Genomic DNA, 26841 nt, shown 5'->3' with positions numbered 1-26841 from the left:
TATGTGTATGGCATTAGTATTCATTCGGCTGTAATACGTTGGCCGGCAGCGAAAAGATACGAATCGCCCAGTGGACATCCAGCGCAATCCAGTTGACCGGGTGGTCGTTGGTGGTCGCTTTGGGAGCGCAGTTTCAAGCCACTCGAACCACTGGTTAATGAGATTGCCAGGCTGGAGAGGAAAAATTGTCACCCGCCCGCTCCGAACGGCGCCCCCGTTGAATGGAACCGTCAATGGGTCCACCATTATGCGCAATTATGCAAAATGGGCGCACACGGCCAAAAGGTTCGGGGAAGGGATGCTTTATCGTTGACACTAAAGTTGTCCCTTTACGGAAGTCGCTCGGATGGCCTGCACGTCGGAATGGTTCGTTTCATAAAGGGGGCCAAACGGGCAGAGTATGGTGCGGGCCAGAGGATGTTTGTGGAAAATTTTGAAAATCATGTTGAACCATAATTGATTGCGGAGTCGAGGAAAAGCAAACAACTTTAAATGGGCACCTTCTTTCTATGTGCTTAATAGCGGCTTCTTTTACTGTGCTGCTCTGCCGGAAAGCGATGGAAACGACGTCCGGGAAAGAATTCCCAAGTGCTGTTACCAATAGTGGCACCGCGCTGTGGAAGTGGACCACGGCCAGGAAATGTGCCCGACCCGCAACTGTAAGCGAAGCAAAAGAACCCTTGACCAAACTTCGCTAATGAAAGCATAGCAACGGATGGAGGGAAATGGCAGTTGACAATGAATACGCGAAAAGTTTTTCCTCTTCCAAATGAATCGAACTTTGCGAAGTTTGTGTCTCCCCCCGTGATGTTGGTCGTACATGCAGTGCGTCCCACCCTCAAAAGATCAGATCGAAATCCCTTGCCTGTCGCGTCGCTGTCGCTTTCTCCGGGGAAATTAATAGCTCCGCTCGCTTCAAAGCGTTACGCAGCCATTAATCATCGGCGGCGCGAATCATCCCGGGCTAGGGAAGCGCTCAGGCGCACTGGCGCGGGCACGCTCTGGACGTTAAAGGTTTGATTGTTTGAAGATTCCAGCAGATTACCGGAACAAACCAGTACACGATTTGAGTGATTGGGCGCATCCTGGAAAAGCCTCGGGCTTGTGGCCAGGAGAGTCTACGGCCGCCACGGCAACCAAACGGTTTGATCATTTCTCAATCGAAACGCTTGTTGCGTGATTGATGAGCTACCCGAGGACATGATGCGGGGTCGACAGGTGTTAAAGGAGTGAAATTCCGGGCGGGGAGGTGAAAATTTGCCCACCGACAAACGTTATCGCACGAGGTTTGTGTTGGTCCCGACCTGGTGGTGCACCCTTCGGCCGTATCACGTCATGTTTCCAAACCCTGCACAGGTGAACGAGCTCCGGCTGGGGGTGGTCTGGGTGGCTTTGACATAACAATTTGATAGCGCAAACTTTTGCCTCCTAATGTCTTCCCAACCCAAGCCGGGGGAACATTCTCCAAGGAATTTGTTGGAAGAACAATTTGGCGTGATGTGGGTGTGGGCGGTTAATATGTGTGTATTATGGAAATATGCTTAGCGTACGTTCTAAAAGTACCAATGACACATTTTCGTACCGCTTTATGGAAGAAGCATGGATTATTAATTCATGACATACACATACCTTCAAAAGCTGTTGGGTGTGTTTTATGTTTCCAGATAACCATAAAATATTCAACCAATTAGTAGAGGATTGAAAAGTACTTCGGTTCAAAGAAATGGTGCCATATTGTGACATTTTATACACTGCTACGGAAAGATTACGCGGTTCCTCTAAAAGAGGAAAGCCCGAAAATACATTGGCTCTAGTTTATATTTCTTGAACACTATAGTCAATGCTGAGCTATAAAGATAAATGACCTTCAAGAATAAAAATGCCTCAGAAGCTTCAACATGCTAAAGCAAATATTTATTCTTTGCATCAAAGATCCAACTATGTTATTCCTGCCGAACGTCTTGTTTGTGGCTGATTGCCTGGAGCAACAGTCAAAATATTCATTTTACAATTTTTACACTGATTTCCACCCTTATTCAATTTCCTTCCAAAATTCCCGCACCGCGCGTAATATGATCCTCGCGGAACCTAACGAACGCTAGAGGTGTTTGCGTGATTTCTCGCCTCAAAACCTCAACAATACACACACACTCGCCGTCTGTGTCTGTGGCCTGCTGGAATCAAATTTTCTTAGCCTTAGCCGGATGGCGTTGATTGAATTTTCCCATCCATTCCTGCCAGGACGGAATCAATCCCGTGCATCGCTCTCATTGCCAATGCTCCCGTGCCACCCACTCAAAACGCTTCAAAACCAGAGCAAACAAATCGAACAAGTGCGTCGGTTGTGTACCGCTGGAAATGGAAAATGTCAACAGTGTTTGACATCCGGGGTGCCTTTGGCCTTTTTCTTTTTTTCCGGGAAATAGAATGGACAAACTGAAATTGAAGCTGTTGGTATTCGAAGAGACCGAAATGTGTTCAAACTGTTTCATTGTGCGCATCATGTTTCAAAACGTATCTTAGCGGCTAATGCGGGTGGGAGAAAATGAATACACACACAAGACACTGTTAGAAAGCGAGCTGAATATATTGCAAATCTTTTTTTTCTCTTTTCTGTACATTGCGTTGGAACTTTCACTAACTATTTCTCGTCTCATTGTTTACAGTACTGCCTGACGGATCGACAGCTCAACTCAATAGAGCAGCCAAGGCGTGAGCGATTTTTTGGCTGCTGGTCAGGTCGCAATGCTCCCCAATCGTTCCTGGGCGTTTGTGTTGGACGTCGGGCGCCCTCCGACGAGAACCTCGCCGACTACGCACCGATGCAGCGTTACCCTAGGTAGGCGTTTGTGACTTTATTTTACACATTTTTTTACCCTTCAATATCATATTTAGAATTATTGTCTTAGCATAGTTATGCCTCCTAAGAAGCTTTTGTTTGACGGATTGCATACTTTGAGGCAAAACAATATAGATTTTAAATAGAGTGGTTTGTCACTAAGAATACAATTTGTGGCCAAGATTGTAGCAAAACCGACAGTACCAATCACGAAAAAGACTTGGTGCAGTGGAGATATAACTCCAGTCCCGACATGTTATTTAGTTGTCCATTACCGACCACACTTTTCCATCACTTTCAGAAATGCAGGAAGTTGATTCCATTATTTAAGAACTAAATTACGCCTGTGTTACTAAAGAATCACTCTAAACATTTACCACTTTTTGCTGTACACGAACTTTCAACACGGTGAACGGGTCACTCCGTAAAAGCGAAGCTATAACTCTAAGAATGTTTCTTATGCTGCCTCACCATTGCACCACCGGTACAAGATCAATATAACTCTTCATTATGGATGCTGCGGGCACGTAACCATCTCAGGGTAGACCTTCACGGGACCACGCTGCACAGCGTTAAATGTGAATGCGGTGACCCGAAGCGAGCAGCGCAACGTTCGTAAGTTTGCGACGTTGGGTAATTTTTATTCATTACCATTTGAATTATGCACACTCATTTTCACGAAGCCATCGTGAAGATTTTGTCGGGTTGTGTACGCGCTGCAAGCGGGACAGGATGAGCGTCGTAACACAGTCCAACAGTAATAGCCCGTACGGGCATGGGCTATTAATAGCTCGCAGTGTTCGTGCAACATCTCACACTCACTTCTTTCACCCGGTTCACCGAAGCCCTAATGGCGTTGCGTTGAACGGTCAGGTCAGCCTTGAAAGTCTTGCGGACGGAAAGTGCACTTAGCCAAAAGGGAAACTTTTGCTTCCCGGCTCAACCCGACCCGAGAGCATTCGGGCCGGTTACAGACGCCGCGACAGCGTTTGGATGAAAGCCAGAGAAGATAAATTGAAGTTCAATAGGTACCGTAGTTGGTGAAATCATAAATTGCACCACATCGACATCGTCCGTTCGCAGACGTCCGTACTCGGCTGACGTCCGATGCCGAGATCGTAGGATCTCTGGTGGACAAACTTGTGTGCATTACCCTCGAAATCTGCTCCATATCTTCGTCACTCACTCACCCAACCATTATTCGGGTGATAACATCAGCGAGCCATTCTCCGCCTGCCAGCTCTCAATGTCTCACGAACCTCATATTGTCCGGCGTGCGTTCACCACCGTCCGAACGGCGAAAGTTGTTGTCGATTGTGTTACGGACGTTTCTCAGCTTGATTCAGTTAATGTACGGTCTCCGGGTCGGTCTTTCTGGTACGATCGGAAAAACATGTCCATCGACCATCGGTTGTGGTCCACAGTGGAGATGCCTGAACAGGAGATAACTCGCACGCCACCGGGATTGTCACTAAACAGTGTGTCGTCGTCATCGTCGTAGTTACCGTCCAGCGTGCAAACGGTGAACCCGATGGTGGTTTTTGCGCTGGTAAGTTCACATGCTCTTGCTGCTTTTGCCACTCGACCAATTTATCTAGGTGAAGGCTCTCGGCCACCCTTCGCCACCCATTCCGTGCCCGTTTGCACCGATGTCAGTGGTAACGAGTTGTACGCAGGGACAAAAACACAATCGGTTAGTGGTTCGAAATACTGTTCCGTGTGCAGGATTGTGATGTTGCAGTAAAATGTTTTCACTTCTCACGTACGGACGCTGTTGTGTGCGAGAGGTCATTCGAGATGGAATAAAATAGGAAAATGGGTCACGTGATGGTGCACCTACTTTCGATATCGTGTGTGGACGGTCAGTTCTTGGTACGGCGAAACATGTTTGGTATGTGCCAATAGTTAGACCATGTCCAGGTAGTGTTGCGTTTAGATCGCAGATAGCACAAAAGCATTAAATTTTGTTTGCAATAGTGCACATTTGATCAAGGGATTGGAAAAAGTATTGATTTTAGGTACGAAGCATAGGAAAATTTAGATACGAATGGGCATTTTCATGGCAACGTGTATTACATTGTTAACAATCCTTTGTTATCTCGATAGAACGGTTTAGGCTTTTATAGTTGTAGTGATGCAAACTAACGATTTATGGAAAATCTCATTTTTATTTATTATCGGTAATATTTCATCTGCGTATTACAGTCATTTTTATAGCAATGTATAAAGCATGTTTATACTGAATAGTTGGATAATTCAATTGATCGTATTACAGATGAATCTAAATATGGAATAATGTTTCACGAGTTACAAATAGCATAACTTTAGGGCGCAATTTTGTAAAATGAATTAGACAATCTGAGTACAGCGATAATAACCTCCCTAAAGTATGCAATACGCAATACAAACTTTCGCTTGTAACATTTTTGAGCATTTGTTGTTAATTTTAGTAAAGAAATTTAGCAAAATGGATTGTTTTCTACTATCTCACTTCCATCAGAATTTATTTTGCGCCGAAAACGTGATTTGTCAAGAAAAGGGGCGTTTGATGATTACCCGTTTCCATTTTAAAAACACATTCACCGGCAGAAAACCCTCTCTGCATTCCAAGAAGCATAACTGAATAGAAATTGTTTCAAATGTCACCACATTCATCGTAACGCACTTCCCATTCAAATTCACGCCACGATGGAATTCACTCGCCATAGAAAGGCGCCCATTAAAATAAATAACTTCAATCTATGCGAACCACTTGTGTATCCCATTCGGCCTGAATCGCAGCCGAACAAAACCATACAAAAGCATTATTAACGCCAATGGTAATGGGGTAATCCACTACCCGGGGATCGTTTGCTCACCTTGCCTCGGTGGAGTTTTATGTTTACGTTTAAAAACCAAATCTTCTCCCTTGGCCCGGCAAAGCACCGCAACGTACACTGACGAACCCGTGAGGTGGAGGTATATGGTAAGAAATTGAAGCAAACGTGATTCTTTCATCCGTTATTTCTATGGCTTTCATACGGGTAATCTCATCTTAGTCGGGCTAATTCAATTCAAAATGCCTTTTCCGTTACACCTTCACTTCGGAGCGGTACTGTTCTTTCGACTGTTCTGTCATCTTCTGCTCCACCAGCACCACTCCCAACTGCTTTCCCTGCAGGGGTATATAAACGATGAAATATTTGTCACGGAAGTATGCGTTCGCACCCCAACCCGCAAGATGCTCCGGGAACGGGAACATGATGAAAATTCAGCACAAAGCTCTAATCCTTGCTTGCGCGCTGGGTGGAAGTAACCCGCGTCAGCCCTTCGCTTCGTAAAAGGTAAAAGCCGGTACATGCATAAAATATACTTTTTTATGATAATTCGAGCTGAGCGAAAAATGAATAAAAGAATGTGACCCATCTTCCATCAACGGCACCCGGTGTTGGCCTTCGTTTGAACCCATCCGACATTGGGCGGTGGGACTGTTTTTTTTTCTCTCTCTTTTGTTTCGTGAAATACAGATCGCAACACCTTTTTGCACCTCGTTCATTCTCGGGGCCACTATTAAAGGTTGACCTAAATCCTAAAGATGCCGCTCCGTGGACAGCTGTTGCGTAATTTCCCCGTACAAGGGGTGCGTTTGTGGTGACTTGAGGACAGGTAACGAATCAGAAAAAAAGGCCAACCAAGAGCAGATGGCAATTTTTCGAATCTCATATTCATGATCATCAGTTCCAAAAAAAACGGTACATGGGGTCGTTTTACTTCTGGCTGGACCTATAGCGCAGGAAATGTGTAGTGCTCGTTTTTTTTTTTTAGTTAGGAACATCCAGTTCCACACGTAGCGTCCTCCAGCCGGGTCGAAAGTTGAACTGATTCGGGTTGCTGAAATGCTAATGGAATTCAGCTACAACTCATGATTGAGCGCTGGTGGGATTTTGCTGATGCAGCACAACCCAGAACCATTCGTGAGATATCCTTAAGCAACGGATCGGTTTTTCGGCAACCGCTCATGGTAAATGGAACCGAAACGTACCGATGTTGCCGGCCAAAGACAACTGGTACTCGCGACACGAAATGATTATTATGCAGCTCACAAATTACAATCGCCGTTTGCTCGAGTCGCCCGTCGTTGGGGCTTTGGATTGAAATAGCTTCACGTCGATCGTTTCGGTGAAATGGGGCTGCAGGTGTGAAATTTTAATTCATCCACGCGGTCGGCACACTGGCTGGTTGGAAGCACGTACTTTGAAGTTGCCTCAATCAACGCAACGGGATGGGTGCGTTGTACTGTGAATGAATTAATTTAAATGAAAATATGCGTTTGACCCACTTGTGCGATGTGCTTTAAACGTGGTAAAATATGATGAAACAGTTTACGTTAAAGTTGTTTCAAAGCGCTGCTGAAACTATGCAAAATGTCTAGCACTTACACATTTTTTAACTGAGCTTTTGCTTGAAATATTGAACAAATACTAATATTAAGTCTTCAGGATTGTCTATCTTTGGGCGCATTGTTTAAAATTGTACAGAATATTGCATAAGCTAGGGCGTAAAATTGTTTGTGTCTGTAAAACACATTTCTTACTACAAAGCCTCCCTTTCAAGCTCATCCACATCATTTTGTTCTTCTCAAAGGTACAAAAATCTTGAATAACCCCAATGACATAGTAACCAAGACTCAAAACAGCCAGCAATAGTCGAGACTTTAAGTACCGGCCAATGGACGTTATCTTTGCTGCGCTATAATGAAAACCTTTTCACCAAAGAAAGTGATCTCCATTGCTTTCCTCACAATTGACTTCCATTCTCGTTACGCAGACGGTAAATTAAACCCCCACCCGTACCCATTCGTACTGTCGCAGCATGAAACACCGCTTGGCAAAGTTTCAAACTGCTTCCAAGTGCCGATATCATCTTACCAGTCCGCTTTTACACTGGCTACAGCTCTCACGCTCGTTCTCGTTTCATGTTTTGCTGCAGGTACATCAATTCCGGTCCGATAGCGAAATCCATCCTGCAGCAGTACGATGACGACATGGAAAGCTCGTACTTCCGCCGAAAACCGACCTCTTTTTTATCGAACAGCGGCAACACGGGCCCAGCCGGCGGTGGCGGAGGCGGCACGGGATTAATTATAGGGAGCAGCGCAACTCTGCCCGCTGGAGGTGACAGCAAGCGGTACGGCGGTTCCTGGCTACCGGCAGAGGACGAAGCAGTACGGTTAGAGGGTCCAAGGTAGGCGTAGTAAGTGGGGATGTAGCCCCGGGGATGTATCCGCACTGCTCAAAATGACCTTCAACCGTAACACACATACACACATTACAAACAATCATAATTTTCAAACTCGCCGGCTCGCAAGTTTTGCGACACAAGATAACACATTTTATTCGTCTGACCTTTCGCCTTTGGTGTGCGTGTGTTTGAGTGTTTGGCTGTGTGTTTACTGTGTATCCTTTTTCCCGTTACTAATGAACAGTAGAAGATTTCTTCAATGGTGTTTTATAATATAGGTACCTTTGTCTTTGTAAGCATTTGTCCCAGTCGTTTCCCCGGTGTATATATGTATGCCTTGTGTGTATTGTGTGTTATTTAGACCCAGTACTTTGTACCATTATTCCCGGTGTTCATTCCTCGTAAATCCAATGTACAAATTCCCATTGTTGATACGTTCGCATTATTCGTCTCTACTGCGAACAAACTCACCGTTTGTGCCTACTGTGAAGCTGTAACGGAAAAGCTGTAATTTCATACTGTTTTCCAACCCACTGCTGATCTCGCCCGTATTGTTTTCCCCTTTTCTTTCCATCACACATCACCGACAATAACCGGAGCCGGGCCCGGAGATTCCATTATTGTTGAAACAAACAAATAATCTTCCCCCCCGACATAATTCCAACAGAATGACTGAAGCTCCCATTTTATTACACATCCCCGTGGGGTTGGTATTTTGTATCGGTAGCACATCTATGCGGACATTTATTTACACTTCCTGGTGAGGAAAACAGGGAAAACAAGAGTAAATGTTCGAGTCGTCTCGTGTTCGGTTGCTAAATGGATGAACGGGTGCTAGAAATTGCAGTCATCGGGATACCGCATACGCAGCCTCCATCTCCATCAACTGTCTAGCGGAGTGGATGGTTCGATCTCGAGCTTCACTTGCTGGATTTCATGCGCCACATTTAGCATCCTACCATGCCATACCGTTGCTATAGTGATGAAGTTCTGCACACTGCTGTACTGAAGCCAGCTTCAATGGAGGCGCCTGGTGTTTTGTGCAATTTTTAAAGAATTCTCTTTTATTGTTGGCGCTCGGCTCCTTTATTCTGCCGCCGCCCGTACAAACTGCAGTGCCGACACAATTATGGTGTTTTGCATGAATGTTTCGTTGCATGAAAGTATGCCATCATATTCCACACATATACTTCCTTGCGCTACACGAGTGCAGCGAATGTTTCGCTTCACTCAAATTCGCCCACGTAATACCGGCTGTATCCAATTCTAGGGTTCTGATGCGAGGGAACAAAACCCCAGTACCGTCTCAAACGGCAAAACCGTTTATGCAGAAGCTACAACAGCTTACCATAACAACACTCGGGTGGGTCGTTTTCTTTCCTTCCATCTCGAGTGAAGTACTGTTTCTTCGCAAACAGACGTGTAGTGTGTCGACATTTGTGACATTTCGTGTTTTTTTATACGTCACACACCCACATCGTAGAATGCGCATACTGCGAATGGTTGGCTAGCGCCAAGGCCAAGACACGACAGTTTAAAGAGAATCTTGTGCCAAAGGCTCAAGGATAAACTCCGGGTCGTTTGGATTACAGTTTACGTACTTCGTTTCATTTAACGCAAGGGAGCAGGCATAAAACGAAACTAGGACTATCGCTTCCAGCCAGCTGGGTTTTGGATCGTGCAACATCTTTAAAGAAGGAACTACTTGTTCCTTTTTGTTTGTGCGTTCACTGTATTACGCACAATGGCATACGCAGTGGATGACGACAACTTTACTCATGGCAAGCAGGAAACTCTCACCGAAAGCAGGCTTATACCGTGAAAAATGAGCCAATCAAGGAAGTGTATGCACCAAAGCGTACATCGGTGATTGAGAGGGTATTTCTGCTGTGGTATTAAATGGATGTCAAACGCTCTGTACATCTATGGAAGTTGAGCAGATTGGCAGGAAATTACAAATGTTAAGCCATTGTTCGTTTGCTATCGGTGCAACGAGCATTATCTATGATAATGAGAGCACTTTGTTATTGTGGGTGTGGAAGACAACATGAGCATGAAGATCGAAGGATATCGTATACCTATGTATAATGAACAGTAGTTCGTATGAAAAACATGTTCAAAGGAAAAGGCTCAAATAATAATTTATTTCTTTAATATAATTATGATGGTTCCTAGGACTTAAACTACAGTTTTATATCTAGATTTGACCAAACCATATTTTTGGCTTAAGGAAATGCTTTTTTTTGTCCATGAAGAACGGTCAGGCCAGATTTTGAGCCCAATTCACATTATTTGGGAGTCGTTTCCTGCTCCAAATAGTGAAAGGCGGTCCTATCTTGGGTGTACTCGGCCGATCGTGCTAATGTTAAGATCATAATACCTCCTTGTCTATACTGATTAAAGCGCATTGTTTAGCAAATTGCATACTTTCAGGCTGTGTTGAACCTCTGTACGAGTTGCGTGTAAGTCAAAACACACATATTTTTTAAACTGTTGCATAAAATCTTTTCTAGCTTCAAATCTTCAGCTCAATGTTTCAAAACAGCCCCATTTTCACGAGCTCCGATAATATGCTCCTAAATTCATCGTAACACCCAAAACGAAACGTGTAATGAAGTGTGAAATTAATCCTTAGACAAGCTTCCAAGTTTAACCTCTCGGCGCTCATCACTTCACAACCTTTCAGTGAACAGTGAATTGAAAGGTACTGACAGCTTTTGAAGCCGCCTGGAACTGTGCGCTTAAATTGATTTGCCCGAACTTTTGAACATAGTGCAACACGTTCAACCTTCACCACCCACACAAACGGCGGTGAAACCGTGGAATTTGATTGTGATGAGAAGTTAAAAGCATCCGCTGGTTCGCAGTGCCAATCCATCTCGGGTAGTTTCGAATTGGATCGAAACAGAGCCAAAGTGCATCGTCGAGGTGAAACTTTAGCCTGATCGTTTATCAGTCGTCATGGTGCCAATCGATCCGCACCCACAAAGGATGTACCGAATGGTGCTGGTGGAATGAAGCTGATGTGTATTACGCTTCCTTACGGACTTGTGACACCACACGGCAACGCAACGCTACTCTTGGTGAGGGATTGGTAAAATTGGTAACGTTTTAGCACTAATTGAAAGATAATACTAACCTGTCATTGGTGCTACGGTACGGTCCGAGGTTTGCTGCCCGGGGGTTATCCAGCACAACCTAACCGTAGTCGACGGTCTTGTCCATATGCCAAACCTGACATGACATGCGTTGTGGGTGGGTTTTGTACAGTGAAACCAAACGGGGAAGCGGCGTGGGAGCGCTGTGTGCAGTGATTTCCACTATCGAAATGTCAACAGCATGTCGGAACGATAGGATTTCAGCTTCCGCACTGGTTCGTCAACATGGCATCAACCAAAGCCACACGAAATAGCTAACAGAATGGAAATCGAATTATTTATTCAAAGTTTTGGTACGACGAGGAAAGATAAAACAGGTCGGATACCATCGTAGAAAATGCAAAAACAGCGCGAGTAAATGTTGTTTGATGTTGCGATCGTACTAATTGATGATTTTGAAAAGAAAGTTTAGGATTTTGGAAGCAGGATGAATTTTTTTTTACCCACACTTGTACATTTTGTTCTGTCGACTTCGATGACTTTGCGTAAATTGGTAGTCGTTCAATAAACTCTAATTGAATTTTAGATTTTTGCAACCAAGTTGAGCTGAAAGTGTTTTTTGCAATAAAGAGGTTATTTCTTTTCGAAACATAATGATTGTGTATAATAGAATAGTTTGTATGCCTAAGCTAAACTTACATAAAAAAAAACAATTGGTAAAAAGATTAGTACATAATAGTTTTGCATAATTTTATAGCAGCTCATAATGTTCCCTTTAATTTTAATCCTAAAACGAGGTAAACTTGTTCAACGGTTTGTCTTTAAACTATCCTTCCATGTAAATATTGTGTAATTACTAAAATTGATCAAAATTTCGATTATTTCCTAGTCATTCTTGTACTATTTTAATTGTTGTATTTTCCTTCTTTTTGTTAAAAAGCCCCATCGTCTAGAGAACTATTTTGTTTTTATTAAAACAAGATTCTTCAATCAAAATATTTCAAATTTTAAGCAACCTTTTGAAGAAGCTGTTATGTGTAATCATCTCTATGTAGTATTATTTCTAATTGATGTCTGTAGTCATTACTTTATTTATTCCGAATCCTAATATCCTAATTACATATAAATGTATCATATGGCAGATTGTAGTAAATTGTACTATACAAATCAGTCTCACGTACTAAAACAACTTTCAACTTACTATTAACTATTATTGCGTTTTAAACTAAAACTTAAAATTTCGTTACAAATATCTTCTTGACACTTTGAGTGAACGTTTTATACATCGTTTTCTTTGCATCTTTCCTTCTCTTCTATTGCTCTTCTATTCTGCTAACAACACTCAATTCTCATAAAACTATGTAATAAAAACCATGCCTTAATTCATCTTGCCGGTGGCGTCGCGATTATTATGCACGTTCCACACCGTATATCGACGCCAATAAAACGCATCCACAATGGCTGACCCGTAAACCCGTCGGTACACCGGGACAGCCTTTATCGATGTCCAGCTCATAACGATCTGCTACCGCCACCACCACCACCACCGAACATTGGCCTTATCGATGGCATCCCGGGCGGACCACCAAGGTTTGTTGGAACCAATACAAAACCATATTAACAATGTTTAATAACTGTAGAAAATTATAACTGATTGTGCATACTTATTGCGAAACAAATTAACTTTACTATAAAATGTAGTTCTACTCCCCCTGTAAACTTCAACATCTGGTATCTGGTTTTGTTTCGATTGCCTTGACCCCAACACACACGATGCACATTGCGCAAACACTTCATTACGCAATGTGCATTTATTGCTTGGCATACTTCCGGCGACCATTGATACACGATAAAGCACATCGAGGACATTGCAGGGCCCGTAACACTGCGGAGAACAAATTGTCCCACAAGACTCAACAAGCTGCTCTCGGTCTTTCTGTCCCTCGGAACACATCCAAGCTGCCGGTGAGCGTATTGGTGAAATGCCAACTATGCCATCACCGTTGCATTTATTCAGCAGAGGATTTCCTACGCTGATCGATCGAAAGCGAACGAAGAACAAAAATTGCAACATGTGGCAAAGCAACAACACGAACCCATTAGCACAATGCTTTCTCCTCAATTTCATGTTCATTTCAGGCTTGCGATGAGAACTGCATCTCTGTGTGTGTGCAGGAGACATAATCGAAGGAATTGATATCAATTACGGTTCTTCCTGTGGGGAAATCGCATCGATGCAACGGGCAACGAGTATGGAACATAATTAGAAAGGAAGATTCCTTCATTAATCCTCCCTTTCACTCGCATCGCGAACACAATCCGTCTAATGAGGAGCACTGTTTGCTTTATTGCCACCGGAGGACTGGTGGCCACGTCTCATCTCTAAATGTTAATTTAATCAAATACTTTCGATTCGGATTGGATGGATGAAATGGTTCTTCGGAACAGTAATTTGTGGGCCAGGAGTTTGGTTTGGAGGACGAAACCGAAGCACTTCGATGAGTTTCCCATCGTTTCTTCGCGATGAAGTTCAGCAATCGCATTACTGCCCAGTTGTGTATAATGATTGGCTCGGTTGCCTGCTCAACCGTTCACGGTGAATGGTGAAATGCGATCATTAATTAGTATTAACGAACCTATCATAACATTGCCTTTGGGGTAGATTGGAAGCGAGCGTGCTCGCGATACGGTGAGAAGATTATCCTATAATTTAATTGTTTTATTCTTATACTTGTGGAATTAGGTAACAAATGACTGACATGTTCCTTCGTGACCTCCTTACAGGAGATTAAAGATTATTTTCTCGTAACATAACATTTTCCCGTGACGATACACTATAGTGTGAGAGTAGAAGAATGATGTATTGGAATTATTTTAATAATGTATTACAATTTTCGACATAAAAAATTCAAAAATTTTCCAAAGTTCCAAATTCACCTTAAATAGGGGTTTAAATTATCCTAAGAAAAACGAATGTTGCAATATTTTAGCCTATTTGAAAATAATTTAAATAATTCTAATAATCTACTAATATGAACACTTAGCTACTAAGTCGCTGGTCCCTTTTTTAATCCTCTCTTTTAACATTATTTCTATCTCGTCTAAAGAATACAGTTGCTTTTCATGGAACATTCTCACACAAAATCACGAAATAAATTTTATTTGCAACCAAGATCCAAAATTATGCAATTAATTATTTCCGATCCATAAAGCTAGCTGCCTCGTGCAACAGCCACCCACTTCGTTTTGAAGCCCAATTTGATATAATGCCATTTCCTTAGCAACTGGTGACGCACTGCTCGCAAATAAACGAACGGTACGAGTGTGTTCCCATGCATTTGCCAATAAATTGTCATGCTCACTGCACAATCGCGTCCCACCAGCGAAAAACAAAACCCTTAGCCACGCTTGCCAAATGTATTTTTCTGAAGCCAATTCAAAGCCCACGATCGGGATTGCGCCGAAGCAGCAACGTGCCTGTCCAAAATCACCCAAACAAGCAGCAATTGACGGTAGAAGCCGGTAGAGTGCAATTTCTTATCAACAGTTGGTGCCTTGTCAGAAGAGTGAAAGAGGAAGCATGCTTCCCTTGCTGGCGGTTGTCTTCCGAGGCGTAGCTTCTCATTCATATTTGATGTCTTCTTCGTGGGAGATCATCTCGTGAGTGATGTGATTTTGTTTTGTGTCTTGCCGGCGTGGCAGGGGCCTTACACAGCGTAAGCACGAACCACCAAGCAGGTGATTGCGTTTGTTTCCTTGTTTCGTTCTCTTGCTCCGGCAAGATCAAACAAACTCGGAACGGGAAGGGAAGCTGCGATGGGTGCTTTGTCGTGCACGAGTTGAATCCGTTGTCTAATCTGAAGCTGTTGGTAATTTTTCAACTGCCGACAACTGTCAGCAGGGTGGATATTGCTTGTGCGGAGGCAAATTTTCGCCGCTTGCCGCTGGGTAAGATTATGAAAGATTTCCACTTGCCCGAAATATGGAAGCAAAACAAACAGCTTAGCTGGAAGACAGCACGGGCCCGAACAAGGCTGACGGTTTGGAAGCCGTTTGTTTGCTTATCTTGTTCGGCGCTTTGAAGATGCAGCACGCTCTCCGGCAGCTTCTCACTCGCTGGAACGAAGCCGGATTGCATAAAAGGAGTGCATATTTCATAATGTGATATTGAGTTTCTTGTTGGGGATTTATTTGCGCTCGTCTTGCGTCTTTTTGGGATACAAGCGTGAGGATTTGTTTTTCGTGAAGATACAGCCTTGTGCTTGTTTTTAACTGTTTCAAGCATAATATTAGATCTCCCAGACAATAAACCACACAAAAACAAAGCTCCAATTTATGCTCTATCCTTCCTTTAGGAACAGTTTGGGAACGCGAAACTACTGCCAGCGATAGCGAGAGCTCCAATTTCGCCTATCGCTTAAAGACGATTCACCCACTAAAACCACAACTGCCGAGATTGTTTTGCCTTCCGGAAGGCAGACAAAACTGCTTGTACTTTTTGGTGGCAAATCGGAACCAACAACGGGCCCATCTTTGTCCCATTTCCTTCCTGTCAGTCAGGATCGTCTTTTGTTTAACAAGCGCTAGCTCGTAACAAAGGCTAGCAGCGATGCGGCAAAAATTCAAGTATCTCCTTTCAGGTGCTTTTGATTTTCCACGAATATTCTGACAAGCGCGAATAAAAAAGCGCACTTGACAGCGTTTGAAGGGCTGTGTAGTAAAAACAATTCTCCAAACTACCGTCATCTTGTAACTAAACCTACTTTCACTAGCATCGTTTGTAATGCTTTTGATGCTGTTTATGTTTGGACGTGCATAGCAGCACCACGATGGAGTGTTTGTTATCTTCGCGATTGTGCTGCAACATCGGTAACATTGTAGTTGTTTTATATTATCAGCACTCTTCACAATGTCATGATAATCGTTTAAAAATCCTGCCACATATTGAACGATTAATCGAACCTTTTCAACTCGAAAAAAGTCTATACTTTTTGTATTTCAGTAGGCATTAAATTGGAACCGTTTATTATTGAGTCTATCATAACATGTCTTTGGTACAATATGTTTGCTTGTAAATTTGCCAATGATCACATTATTTCGATTTATATAAAACCTTGAACATTCACCCATATTTTTCTGAAAAGTGCAGCAAAACCAATCTAAACCAGCAAATTTAAAAAAAAAACACAATCTTTCAACCATCTGCTTCCCGCGACTCAAACTTGACTGATTCAACTGTCTAAGATTTTTTTATTTTCATTATCATTTTGTTACCCATTTTTCGACTGACAAAGAAATAACATTTTTCCGTCTAAAATTTCTTGCCATCACACACACACACAATGCAAAGTTTCAACGCTTCTGGCGCTTTTTTTGCCAGCAACTGTGTCGTTTCCTCTGGAGCTTTCATTGAATGAATTAAATTTGATTTCATTTTTCCCTTTGGGCGATAGAGAAAAAAACAAACGTAACTCGCAGCATGTGGAGAATTCCAGTTGCGGGTCGTTTCCATCCCAGCAATTGTCACTCACACTATGCGGTGCTTTGCGACGCGGAACAATTTTATAACACAATTGCAAGAAACATCCTTCGAGGCAAGTAGTTGGAGCTCGAGGGCCACCTTTCCACCAGTGACAGTGACAGTGACATTCATATTTAATTTAAATTTCAAATTAACAGCGCTTGCTGTGTTGGTGTGTATTTCATTTCATAATAGAGACGTCCTGCAATTTGCTCTTTTCTTTCTTCACGGCCCTTTTTGCCTTTGGTATGCGGTTTGCTTTTTTTCCAATCTGACATCTTTATTTGTCAGCTGAAGGAAAAGTATACTATAAGCCGAATTGAAAAGCATTTGATTTGATGGTATTCAATAAAACTATTTCGCAATCAAAAGCGGCCAAAAAACGAAAATGAAATTGAGCTATTTAATTACTTTCGCTCCACCTGGACAACTTTGCGCTCCACTAGGCAAACATAAAACCAATCACAAATGAAACGAACCGTGTCTTCAAAGCTTCGGCAACCCCCTTTGCGCCTGCCATTCGTGACCTTGCCCGCGACGCTAAAAGTTTGTGACCCACGAGCAGCCTAGCCCGTGAAATTATTTATTGATCTGTTGACTTGTAAGCGCCTTAGCGACTGTGGCCACTTCGTTGCGCCCCCGGCTACTCTCAGTTCCAATTGCACGCTGTTTTGAGCCGTGTTACACAGAAATGGGACTAATTTTGTGGGCTGTTTCCACGAACGCTATTCACGTGGAAAAAATATATATGTGCGGATTGGTTGCACAAATACAACTAATCTTTGGTGTGCGTCCAAACCATTTGTCTCGTTTAATGCTATTTTTGGCAGAAATTTGAACAAGATCAGGCGCCTCCATTATAAAACAGGCTCCACGGGGGAACGGAATTATTTGGAAAACAATGTATATGTGTGTGTGTGGGAGATGAAGAAAAAAATTCTACAAAACATCCGCCACGTGCAGTTATTCTTTGAAAATAACAATCTGACATTGACAAGTTGGCAACAGGTTAAGGAACGGGAAAATTGTTGCCGGAAAGGAAAGTAAATGGTAATTGCATGTATTTCATTTGAAACATTATAGCTATTTGTGTATTGTAAACGATGTTTAATTCATAAAATTTTAACATCAAATAATACTGTATAGATTATTTATATTAACACTGCAAGGAAAATCTAATTCCTAATCACCAAATTGAGGACTCTTTTTTTATTTCAATTATTTGAAAATCGTACCTCAACGGTTAAGCGAATGGAAGCTGATCTGAAATAGTAACCGTTCCAGCATAGTTGACAAACAATTCAATCGTGCTTTATATTTTGTCCAATGAAAGTATTTCAATTTCCTCCAGATGGAACTTAATTTTCAGCTCTGTCAAACGCGAAATTCAAACCCACATTGACAATGCTAACGAACTCGAATACCATCTTGAGTCTTCCGACACTATTCAACTTCTGGCTGTAGCGAAATTGTTTCGCAAATTACCCAAGCGTATCTGCAAGTCTGCGTCTCGTTCGCAGATTTGCTGTGCAATAATTCGAGGAATTTCTGCATCGGTGTAATTTTCTCAACTGCTGCCGTCCAAAAACCCGTGCCATGAAACCGTAATCGATTTGCTTTCGTTCTTTCTCTCCCATTCGAACCGTGTCACCGAATTGCAGGACGAAGCATGTCAGCTTTGCCCGTTCCTACACGCTCACCTCATTCGACGAGGCGATGGGTAGTCGACCCCTGTCACGGTTGGCAGCGGCCCGTAGCCAAGAAAGACTGATTGGCGGAAAGAAGCCTACCATCACGCTGGCTCAGCACACGGTCACACCGTACGCGGGTGCACCGCTGCACTCGATCCTCACACAACCCACCGCCCAGCAACCGCTGCTGCCACAAGCCCTCCAAAAGCAACCCCTATCCGTGCCGCAGAACCCGAGCCATGGTCAACCTCAGCAGCAGCAGCAGCAGCAGCAGCAGCAACACCAGCAACAACCGCAACAGCCTCAACATGTGCTCATCCAGCAGCAACCGACATCCCATTTACATCAGCATTTGCACCAGCAGCATCTACAACACCTGCAGCAGCAACAAGCGGCTCTGCTTGCCCATCAAGCACACCTCCAGCATCAACAACAGCAGCATCAACAACATCAGCATCAACAACACCAGCAACAACAGCAGCAACATCAAGCAGCACAGCTCGCGGCACAACAACAACAACTTCAACATCAGCAAGAAATGGTTGTGCTGGAGAAAGTGAAACGTAGTGCAATGAAGACGCAAGCAACGCAGACGGAAGTGTACTTGGGGAAGAAAGGAACCGCACCACACAATCTCTCCCTTAGCCCCAGAACTATACATCGGGTGAGTAAGATTATATTATAGAATTAAATTAATAGACGAGCCATCTTCCTTCATTAATGTCTCCTTTTAAGCCTCATTAGGGCTTTATTTTTTCATTTATTGAAACCATCATATGTAAGTTGACACAGTTGAGTTGAATGATTGAAATGGTTACTGAATGTATAGACTGCACAAATGCTATTTATTTTCAGACAAACTACTTTCGTGCTACTACTACACTACACACTCGCTCCACTTGTCCACAATGCCACTTGTCGCTGGTCACATAGTTCGTTCAAGTGTTCTCCACGACAGCTGTAAACACAGTATGGGACAGCAAAAATATGAAACGTTCTCCACTATAAACCAACTATCCCCTCCAGACAGAGAGAGCGAGCAAGAGGTCTCTTTGGGTCGATTTTACACCTTGGCCAAACTGCGACAGCACGATAAAATGGCATAAAATTACTTCCACCCATAACATGCTCCCGGGGCACGCTCCGCAAGCACCCTTACACTTCTGCTTCAGGCTGGCCGAAGAAAACGCCTGCTGCCATGGAACACTTCAGCCTGACACAATAACAATTACGCCCGGGAGAACTAAAGTGCTCTTGAGCGCATCGAATTATTTATCCTCGGCATGGCGATGGGTTGGGTTGGACTAGCTGTGGGTTGGAAAAGTTTGGAAATCTCTACCATCGCTAACGTGAATCTCAGCGGCGAGACCGCCGAGCTGGGTGCTTACGGGTGGTCAGGATGCATAACTTTTGCACTCGTGACTTCCAGCAGATGAGGCTGGGTTCCCTCCAACTGTTTTACCAGTTACCGGCGAGGCAACTTAAGACGAAATGTTTCGAATACCTGTCTATTACCGGTAACGAGCATGCAATGGATTGAACGTGACAGCGAGATGCTAAAGGTTCTATCGGATGTGCATCTTATAGTTACAGACACACACACACACATTTTCACGGCATGCAAATGGCGAACAGATGCTCATTTACAATGCATTTTCCGTAGAAGTGCCACTTGCAACGACGATGGGAATGATAATGATTATAGCGACGGAAAACAACTACCTGCGAAGCAGATAAAGCTAGTATTGGGTGCAATTCCGGAAGCAGGTTAATAGGTTATCATTTAGGTAAAGTACTTAGCAGACAATTGCTGGCAACGAGCTAATTAGGTTATTGGAATTGGGAAGGAAACCCAACGGCATGATTTTCTATATAAGATTAAACAGTTTGAAAATTTTCTTTTCTTTATTTCACCAAATCGTGCGAAGTTTCATGAGATGTTTTAACTTTATTCCATCACTACTACTGCATAAATCGACTTATGGGATGCTTAAAGTCATAAAATTGCGATCAAAATAATCACCCAAAAATTATTAACCAAGCTCCCAATCGTGGATTAAAATGGCACGTTCTTATCCACTCGGCAGACGGGACTTGGGATTACTTTTACCGATTCTTTTTCACAACGTTCTGTGTCGTAAATCTGGTGCAAATGAACCATTACACAGCTGTCGATAGGAGGATTATAATTTTAATCACCTTTTTTCCATTTACCGGCATTTGATAAAAACCTTCTGCTGAATCAAACTTCTGCTTTCGTTGCATTCATTGCACAACTTTTCGAGATCAGCTCCAGGTATTTTTTTTGGATACCCCACAAAAACTGATTTCAATTCTAACGAGTTTTTTTTCCATACACATTAACACTCCAACTCCATGGACAGGGCAATCATGTATATCCCCTGCGCGGGCACAGTTCATGTGTATAAAATTTTGTTTGAATCCCTCGTATTTGTTTTTATTCGCTACAAATTGCTCACCAGATTGCAAGCAAAAGACAAACGGGCAAGTTTTTCCGGAAACCAACCAATTGCACTTGTGCGCTCGTTCAATTGGAATGCAGCATAAAAGAGAGATTAAAAATATACTTTGAATAGTTTTCTGCTCTCAGTGTCGTTTATTTTTAGTGTTCCATTTATTTTTTTTTTTTTGCCCAATAGTAAAGTACTTTTCCCACATCGCAATTCCGATTGTCCAGTGTTACGCAGCTGGATGGTACGATATCGGAATAATTGTCGTCCTGCTTTGCGCCTGGTGTTATGCAATGCGCCGGAGAGGAAGAGCGTAACACTTCTATTGTAACTTTTCAATTACATTTTTACATACAGTTGATTGGAAATTTGATTGATGATTTTTTATTGATGCTTTGCTAGTGGAAAAAAGAAAGGAGACTAAAGGTGTCATGAATCTATATTTTGTGATCACACGATCATACTTTTGTCGATATTCAACGCATGAAATAAGAAAGCTTTAATCAACAGTCGAATTTGTGTTAACAAATTGTCACTAATCATCACGTTTCACCATCGAAAGAAACTGTACAATCACATTCATCACAAACAAATTCCAACTCAACCTCAATTACCGCATCAGCTCACCGAAATTAGGTTGCAGGGCAATTTCCACCATCCTTCGTGCCGGGTTCATGTTCTTTTTCTTATCTCTTTATTCTGTTGCTGTTCATCTTCTGTGCCGAAAACTGTGCGATAAGATATATTCTTATTTTCAGCCCTCCTGCATTTGCTTGGCTCACGTACCAAACCGCTGGCTACAGATTTCTGGCTATCTTATCCTTCCGTTCTGCTAGCGGAGCAGAAACTAAAAGTGGCAAAAAAGCATTTACCGAGTTGTCTGTGCTGCACGGATAAATGGATAAACTTGCTTCTAATTATGCTGCAAACTTCATCAACAACAGTGCCACTCACCAGAAAAAAAACACTCAGTGTAAAGCTAAAAGCTCTCCAGCTGGTAGTCGGGATGTGGTTGGTTGTGGGTGAAAGTATAAAACGGAAGTGCGCGAGTTCTCGGATACTGTTTGAAGGGAAATTTTCATTAAAGCTCAGCGTGAAGGCTCGGATTTACGCTCCGACAAAGATACAACACGAATGGAGGTGATAATTTAGGACCGTTCTACCGCCTCTGCCACATTGCGACGCGTAGAGACGAAAGTAGGCGCGGAAATGTTCTGGCTGTTATACTGTTTGTTCACCCACCACTGCATAATACGATGAACAAATATATCACGGATGTTTGGAGCCGGAAGATGCGAGCTGAAGTTATGCTTGTATATCAAGCAAGGTCTTCTGCATTCAACAATTTAATTTATCAAGTCGTTTCCAACAGTCGTTGGCACTTTGCACTCCCTGGTATGATACTTTTTGGTTCAAGGGGTTGTAATAATTTTATTACTACAAACATCGACTACATTTGCTTTTACACTCTTGGACAAGGTCTCCGATGAAACGGCTTGACCTTGACAGCATTTTTCTACGCAAGCTGGATAGCATCGAAGATACTTTCGCTCTCAGTTGCCTTCAATTGTCATGAGAATCGAAAGACTGCCGCACTGAATCATTATACTCCACCGTCCAACTTACGACCTTTTGCGAGGTCGAAGTACAAAACTGGGTCACTTCCTAGCTGCCTTCAAATCGAAAGCGACAGCTGGTGACAGTCTGAATCTCATAAAAACTTCCTCATCACCGCTCACACTAACAGGATGACACACTCTACTTCCTTCACACCGAATATCGATCCCGTTGTGACCATCTTTGCAAAGAATTTGCATCGAAGAAACAAAAGCCGCTATAGCAACTGTGCCTGCGCAACGAAAACACTGAGATTTCGTTTTATGAAGGCGCTAGGATCGTGCACGGAACGTATGAAGCATAAAATCTCCATAAATTTCGCAGCCCAGATTTATTGCATATGCCGAATCCGGCCCATGCAGTGGTTGAAGCTTGTTGTTGTTTTTTTTTCGCTTAAGCCCTCGTTACGGATCACGAGATTGGAATGCGGTGGGCGTGGGTTCGATAATAAACAGAAAAGGAGATTTGCTAGCGACAGCCAGGAACGATCTATTTTGTTCCGTTTATCTGGAGCTTAACAAAGTGTTGGGAGTTTTTTTTATTTGTGTAATGTTTTTGTAAACATCGCTTTGTATTGTTTTCTAAACATTTATTTTATCGCAATTCTATGTCAAGATGTCTTCAGTGATAATTTCCTTTCTTTCGATAAATCTTCATTGCTATTGCTTCATGTATCGACCTTTGGAGTCTCGTAACAATCATCAAGCAATTCTCGAGATTTTTTTAATATAGCTGACAACATGAAAAGTAAAGAAAATCTTTGAGAGCCTAAAAGAATATCAATTTAATTAAAATTCAGATGCTTTTCTAAACATGTTTAACATAAATCAATGATTTATTATTTCAAAGCGCAGTGTTTTATTTCAAACTTAAGATAAGAATAACCTTCATCTTTTAATGCAAAAATGTCATGCGAATTGCGTACATTCTGGCGTAAACTAACTTTGGAGCTCAACTAGCGCAGAAATCAATATGTATTGAATATTGTGTAACAAACAGACAAGGAGATTTCTATTTCAACGCTTGCATCTATCGTAAACATCTTTAAAGCATTATTAAATTTGTTTCTTTTAACACCTTGCTTTTAATCAACATAGGGGTTTCTTATCCAATAACACAAAATAACATTCTTGAACTATTTAATTGAGATAACCAAATCCATCTTCCACTTCTCTGCTTTTTTGCACAGGTAAAAATGGTTTCTCAAGGTGCCCAAACGAATGGAGGGCTCAACGGTGGAGGCCGTAAGCTAACCAAGAGTCTATCAGAAGCTGGCGATCGAATCCAGGAGAATGGAATCGATCCAAATGTAATCCAACCAGTCGACACGGAAACGTAAGTAAAACCGAATGAGTAGCTTTTGTACGTACTGACATAAATATCTAAAGGCACGTTGCTTACCAATGCTCTGCTCATGCTTGCACCTACTCTCAAGCATCATGAAAATAGCAGGATACATTAGTTTTTTTGAAAATGATCAATACATCATGCCTCACCCGATTCCATACGTTCTCGTTTCATGTTATTGCTTTGAATTTGCTTTCGCGCTTCATAAAACCATCGGACGGGCTTAAAAATGCATAACGCACTTAGCAGTCCAAACGTAAACTTCGATCATGAGCTGCTGCATCGCACGCAATCGGAAGAACCACCGAAATCCCCATTTACCATCACGTCACCGCCCGCCTCCCATGTAGGGCCACATTTCGAGCTACCATCGTCACGTACATCCTCACAGCTGAGCCATTCCGACGGTACACACCTGACGCACTCGCGAAACCACTCGCAGGACAGTGCCACCTCCTACCGCTCGACGGATGGTTCACGGACGTCCTATGAGACGGCTTCCTATCCGTACGACGCTTATGATAGTATAGTGCTGCCGCGCCGTGCAAGCCATGCCGCCGAACCGACCTTCCAGTTCTTGCGTAAACAGGACCTGGAGCAGGTGCACCATCACCATCAGCAGCAACAACTGCAGCAGCAACACCAACCAGCGCCACATCAGTCACAGTACACGCACGGTTACGAGAATGGCTACGTTCCGTTCGAGACGCACAGCTTGCCGCGACGAACTTGCATCCACCACAAACCGGAGGAGTTCCACACGCACACACTGCCGCGACGTGACCTCGGCCATGCACATCACCATCACGAGATAGTTTACCGGGATCAGTCCCACCCGTCGCTACCCGCCCCAGAGCATCTCATCCTGTCCAACGGAAGCGTTAATCAAGATGTTCGATCTTTTGACAGCACGCCTTCGGTGACGACCCTGAACCGACGGATGTCGGCCCATGCGATTGTACTTCCTCCCGAGAAGCAGCAGCATTCGACTGGACTTCCGCTTGTTCAAGGGCTCCACCAGCAGCAGCAACAACATCAGCAACATCAGCAGCAGCAACAACAACGGCGTGCTTCCTACGCATTCGTAACACCGGACACACACGCGCTAGCCAAACGGAATTCCATTCCCCATCAGCAAGTGCAGAAGGTGCAACCCATAATGCAGGCACAGTTTGCCACGCCGGTAAAGACACAACAACCGTTCCAACCGCTGGTGAAACCACAACCACCCGTCCTACCAACACACTACACCTCCCATACCGCCCCACCATCTTGTCCGGTGACTCCACCCAACATTCAACCGCTAGACATGCAAGACGACACCAAGTCTTCTTCCGAGGGCAGCTGTTCGACGTGCGAGTCCGAGAGCGAACCGGAGCTGGACGGTCCCGGTGAGGAGCGGGAGATTTTCATCGACTTTAAACCGCGTGTTTCGCCCGTTCCTTCGCCGGGGGCGGTCAAGAAGAAAAAGCTCCAGAAGGCACAGTCCGAGGGTGAGCTAGCACACGCCGAAAGGCGCAAATCGAGTACGGGGGATGGCGACGGTGGTAGCTCTACCGTACCAACCGCAAGCGACGATGAAGGGCGTTCGACGATGCGTGAGCAGTGTGTACCACCACTACCGAAACCGGACTATCGCGATGCAAGTGAAAGCTCCGTTCCGGACGACGAGCCGCCGGTGATGGCAGATCGACGAAAGGAAAGCTTCCGCAAGCGTTCGGTTAGTCTGGACCAGCCGACGAGCTGTGAGCAGGAGGACGATGACCAGCAGGCGGCACCCATCAAACAGCATGCTGGCGAAGAGGTACGATCTCACGTGCACGGTGCACAGCGAATGTCGTCTAGGTCTCGATCGATTGGAGCAGCAATTGGGTCCCGTCATCTTTCTGCTCCACCTTCACCCCAGAAGGAGGACCACTCCGCTTCGACCGGGAAGCTTCACCGTGAGGTTTCTCCCTTCCACTCATCGGACTCGCTGGCAAACGATGTCACGCGGGATACATCCGATGGGAACTGGAACGAGTCGCAGGCAACGATTATGACTACAAGGTGAGAGGAATTGAACGAATACTTGGTTAACTTGTGGTGAATGCCTACTCGCCTTCTATTGACAGTCTTACGGACAACGGAAAACTGACACCATCATCGAGAAGAAAGAATCTTCTTCTACAACACCAGCAACGGAGTTCGATGGATACGGATGCGCTGGATATGGAAGACATTGCTGATCAGGTAATATTTGTAACTTTGAACCACTCCATTGTCTGTTGATCTTGCAAGTTGCACTATTTCTGGATCTCTGGAATTTTGTGGCAATCCACATGATTTGATGCATTGACATTTCAATTTCCGTTCCATGTTAGGGAACTTGGTAGTGAAAAATGATATCTTTTAATGATCTTTAACAGTAAAACTAGACGTTTTTGGGCGTTTTTTCGAAAACCTGCAATATTTTTGCATGTTCGTTGTATAGAACAGATTTTTGAAAGTCATCCAAACGCAAAATAATTGCTTAACCTAACGTATTAATGTAATATAAATGAAGCGTATCAATTAAAAAGGCTGATCTGGAGGTTTTAATGATTTCTAGCAATGTTTAAATAAGCACAGCTGTATTAGAATCCATCTTAAAATTCTTATTATCGCTTTGTTTTAATTCTATTGGTCGATAATACATTTTTTCGAAACCGTGCAAAAACTGCTTTTGCTATCTCGGTCGATGAAATCAAAAGGGTTCCGCTCCAGTAGGAAATTAAATGCCACGCGAAAGTATCACTTTCCTCAGAAAGTGTTTATGGAGGTACTGCTGGATTTCTTTTTTCATTATTTCCCAAATGTTACCTTTCGTCCGTTAAACGCGTCTAACAAGACAAAATGTTGCTTCCAAACGAAATAAGGCTTTTTTCCCATCCTGATTGATTTTCGGTTTTATTTTTGTTGTGTACTCCCTTCGCTGGAGATATTGCACCGGAAGCGACTGCGGATAATTTCTCCCCGTTTTTTTTCCAAATGCTTCTGTGTACAGTACGCGAACAAA

General features: G+C 43.4%; 1 protein-coding gene across 1 annotated transcript in view; it reads left to right on the top strand.

Moving 5' to 3' along the window:
* Positions 1 to 26841, top strand: part of LOC128711120 (uncharacterized) — a 39819-nt gene that overhangs the window by 5472 nt on the left and 7506 nt on the right. The window contains exons 4-10 of the mRNA XM_053805985.1: positions 2667 to 2839; positions 7808 to 8062; positions 12652 to 12747; positions 18340 to 19033; positions 23647 to 23792; positions 24051 to 25853; positions 25919 to 26036. Coding sequence (XP_053661960.1) covers positions 2667 to 2839; positions 7808 to 8062; positions 12652 to 12747; positions 18340 to 19033; positions 23647 to 23792; positions 24051 to 25853; positions 25919 to 26036 — 3285 coding nt within the window. The remainder of the gene's footprint in view (positions 1 to 2666; positions 2840 to 7807; positions 8063 to 12651; positions 12748 to 18339; positions 19034 to 23646; positions 23793 to 24050; positions 25854 to 25918; positions 26037 to 26841) is intronic.

Source organism: Anopheles marshallii, chromosome 3 (genome assembly GCF_943734725.1).
Source record: "Anopheles marshallii chromosome 3, idAnoMarsDA_429_01, whole genome shotgun sequence".
NCBI classification, from domain to species: Eukaryota; Metazoa; Arthropoda; class Insecta; order Diptera; family Culicidae; genus Anopheles; species Anopheles marshallii.
Note: the sequence above shows the minus strand (reverse complement) of the source record. Positions and strands in the feature narration are given on the sequence as shown.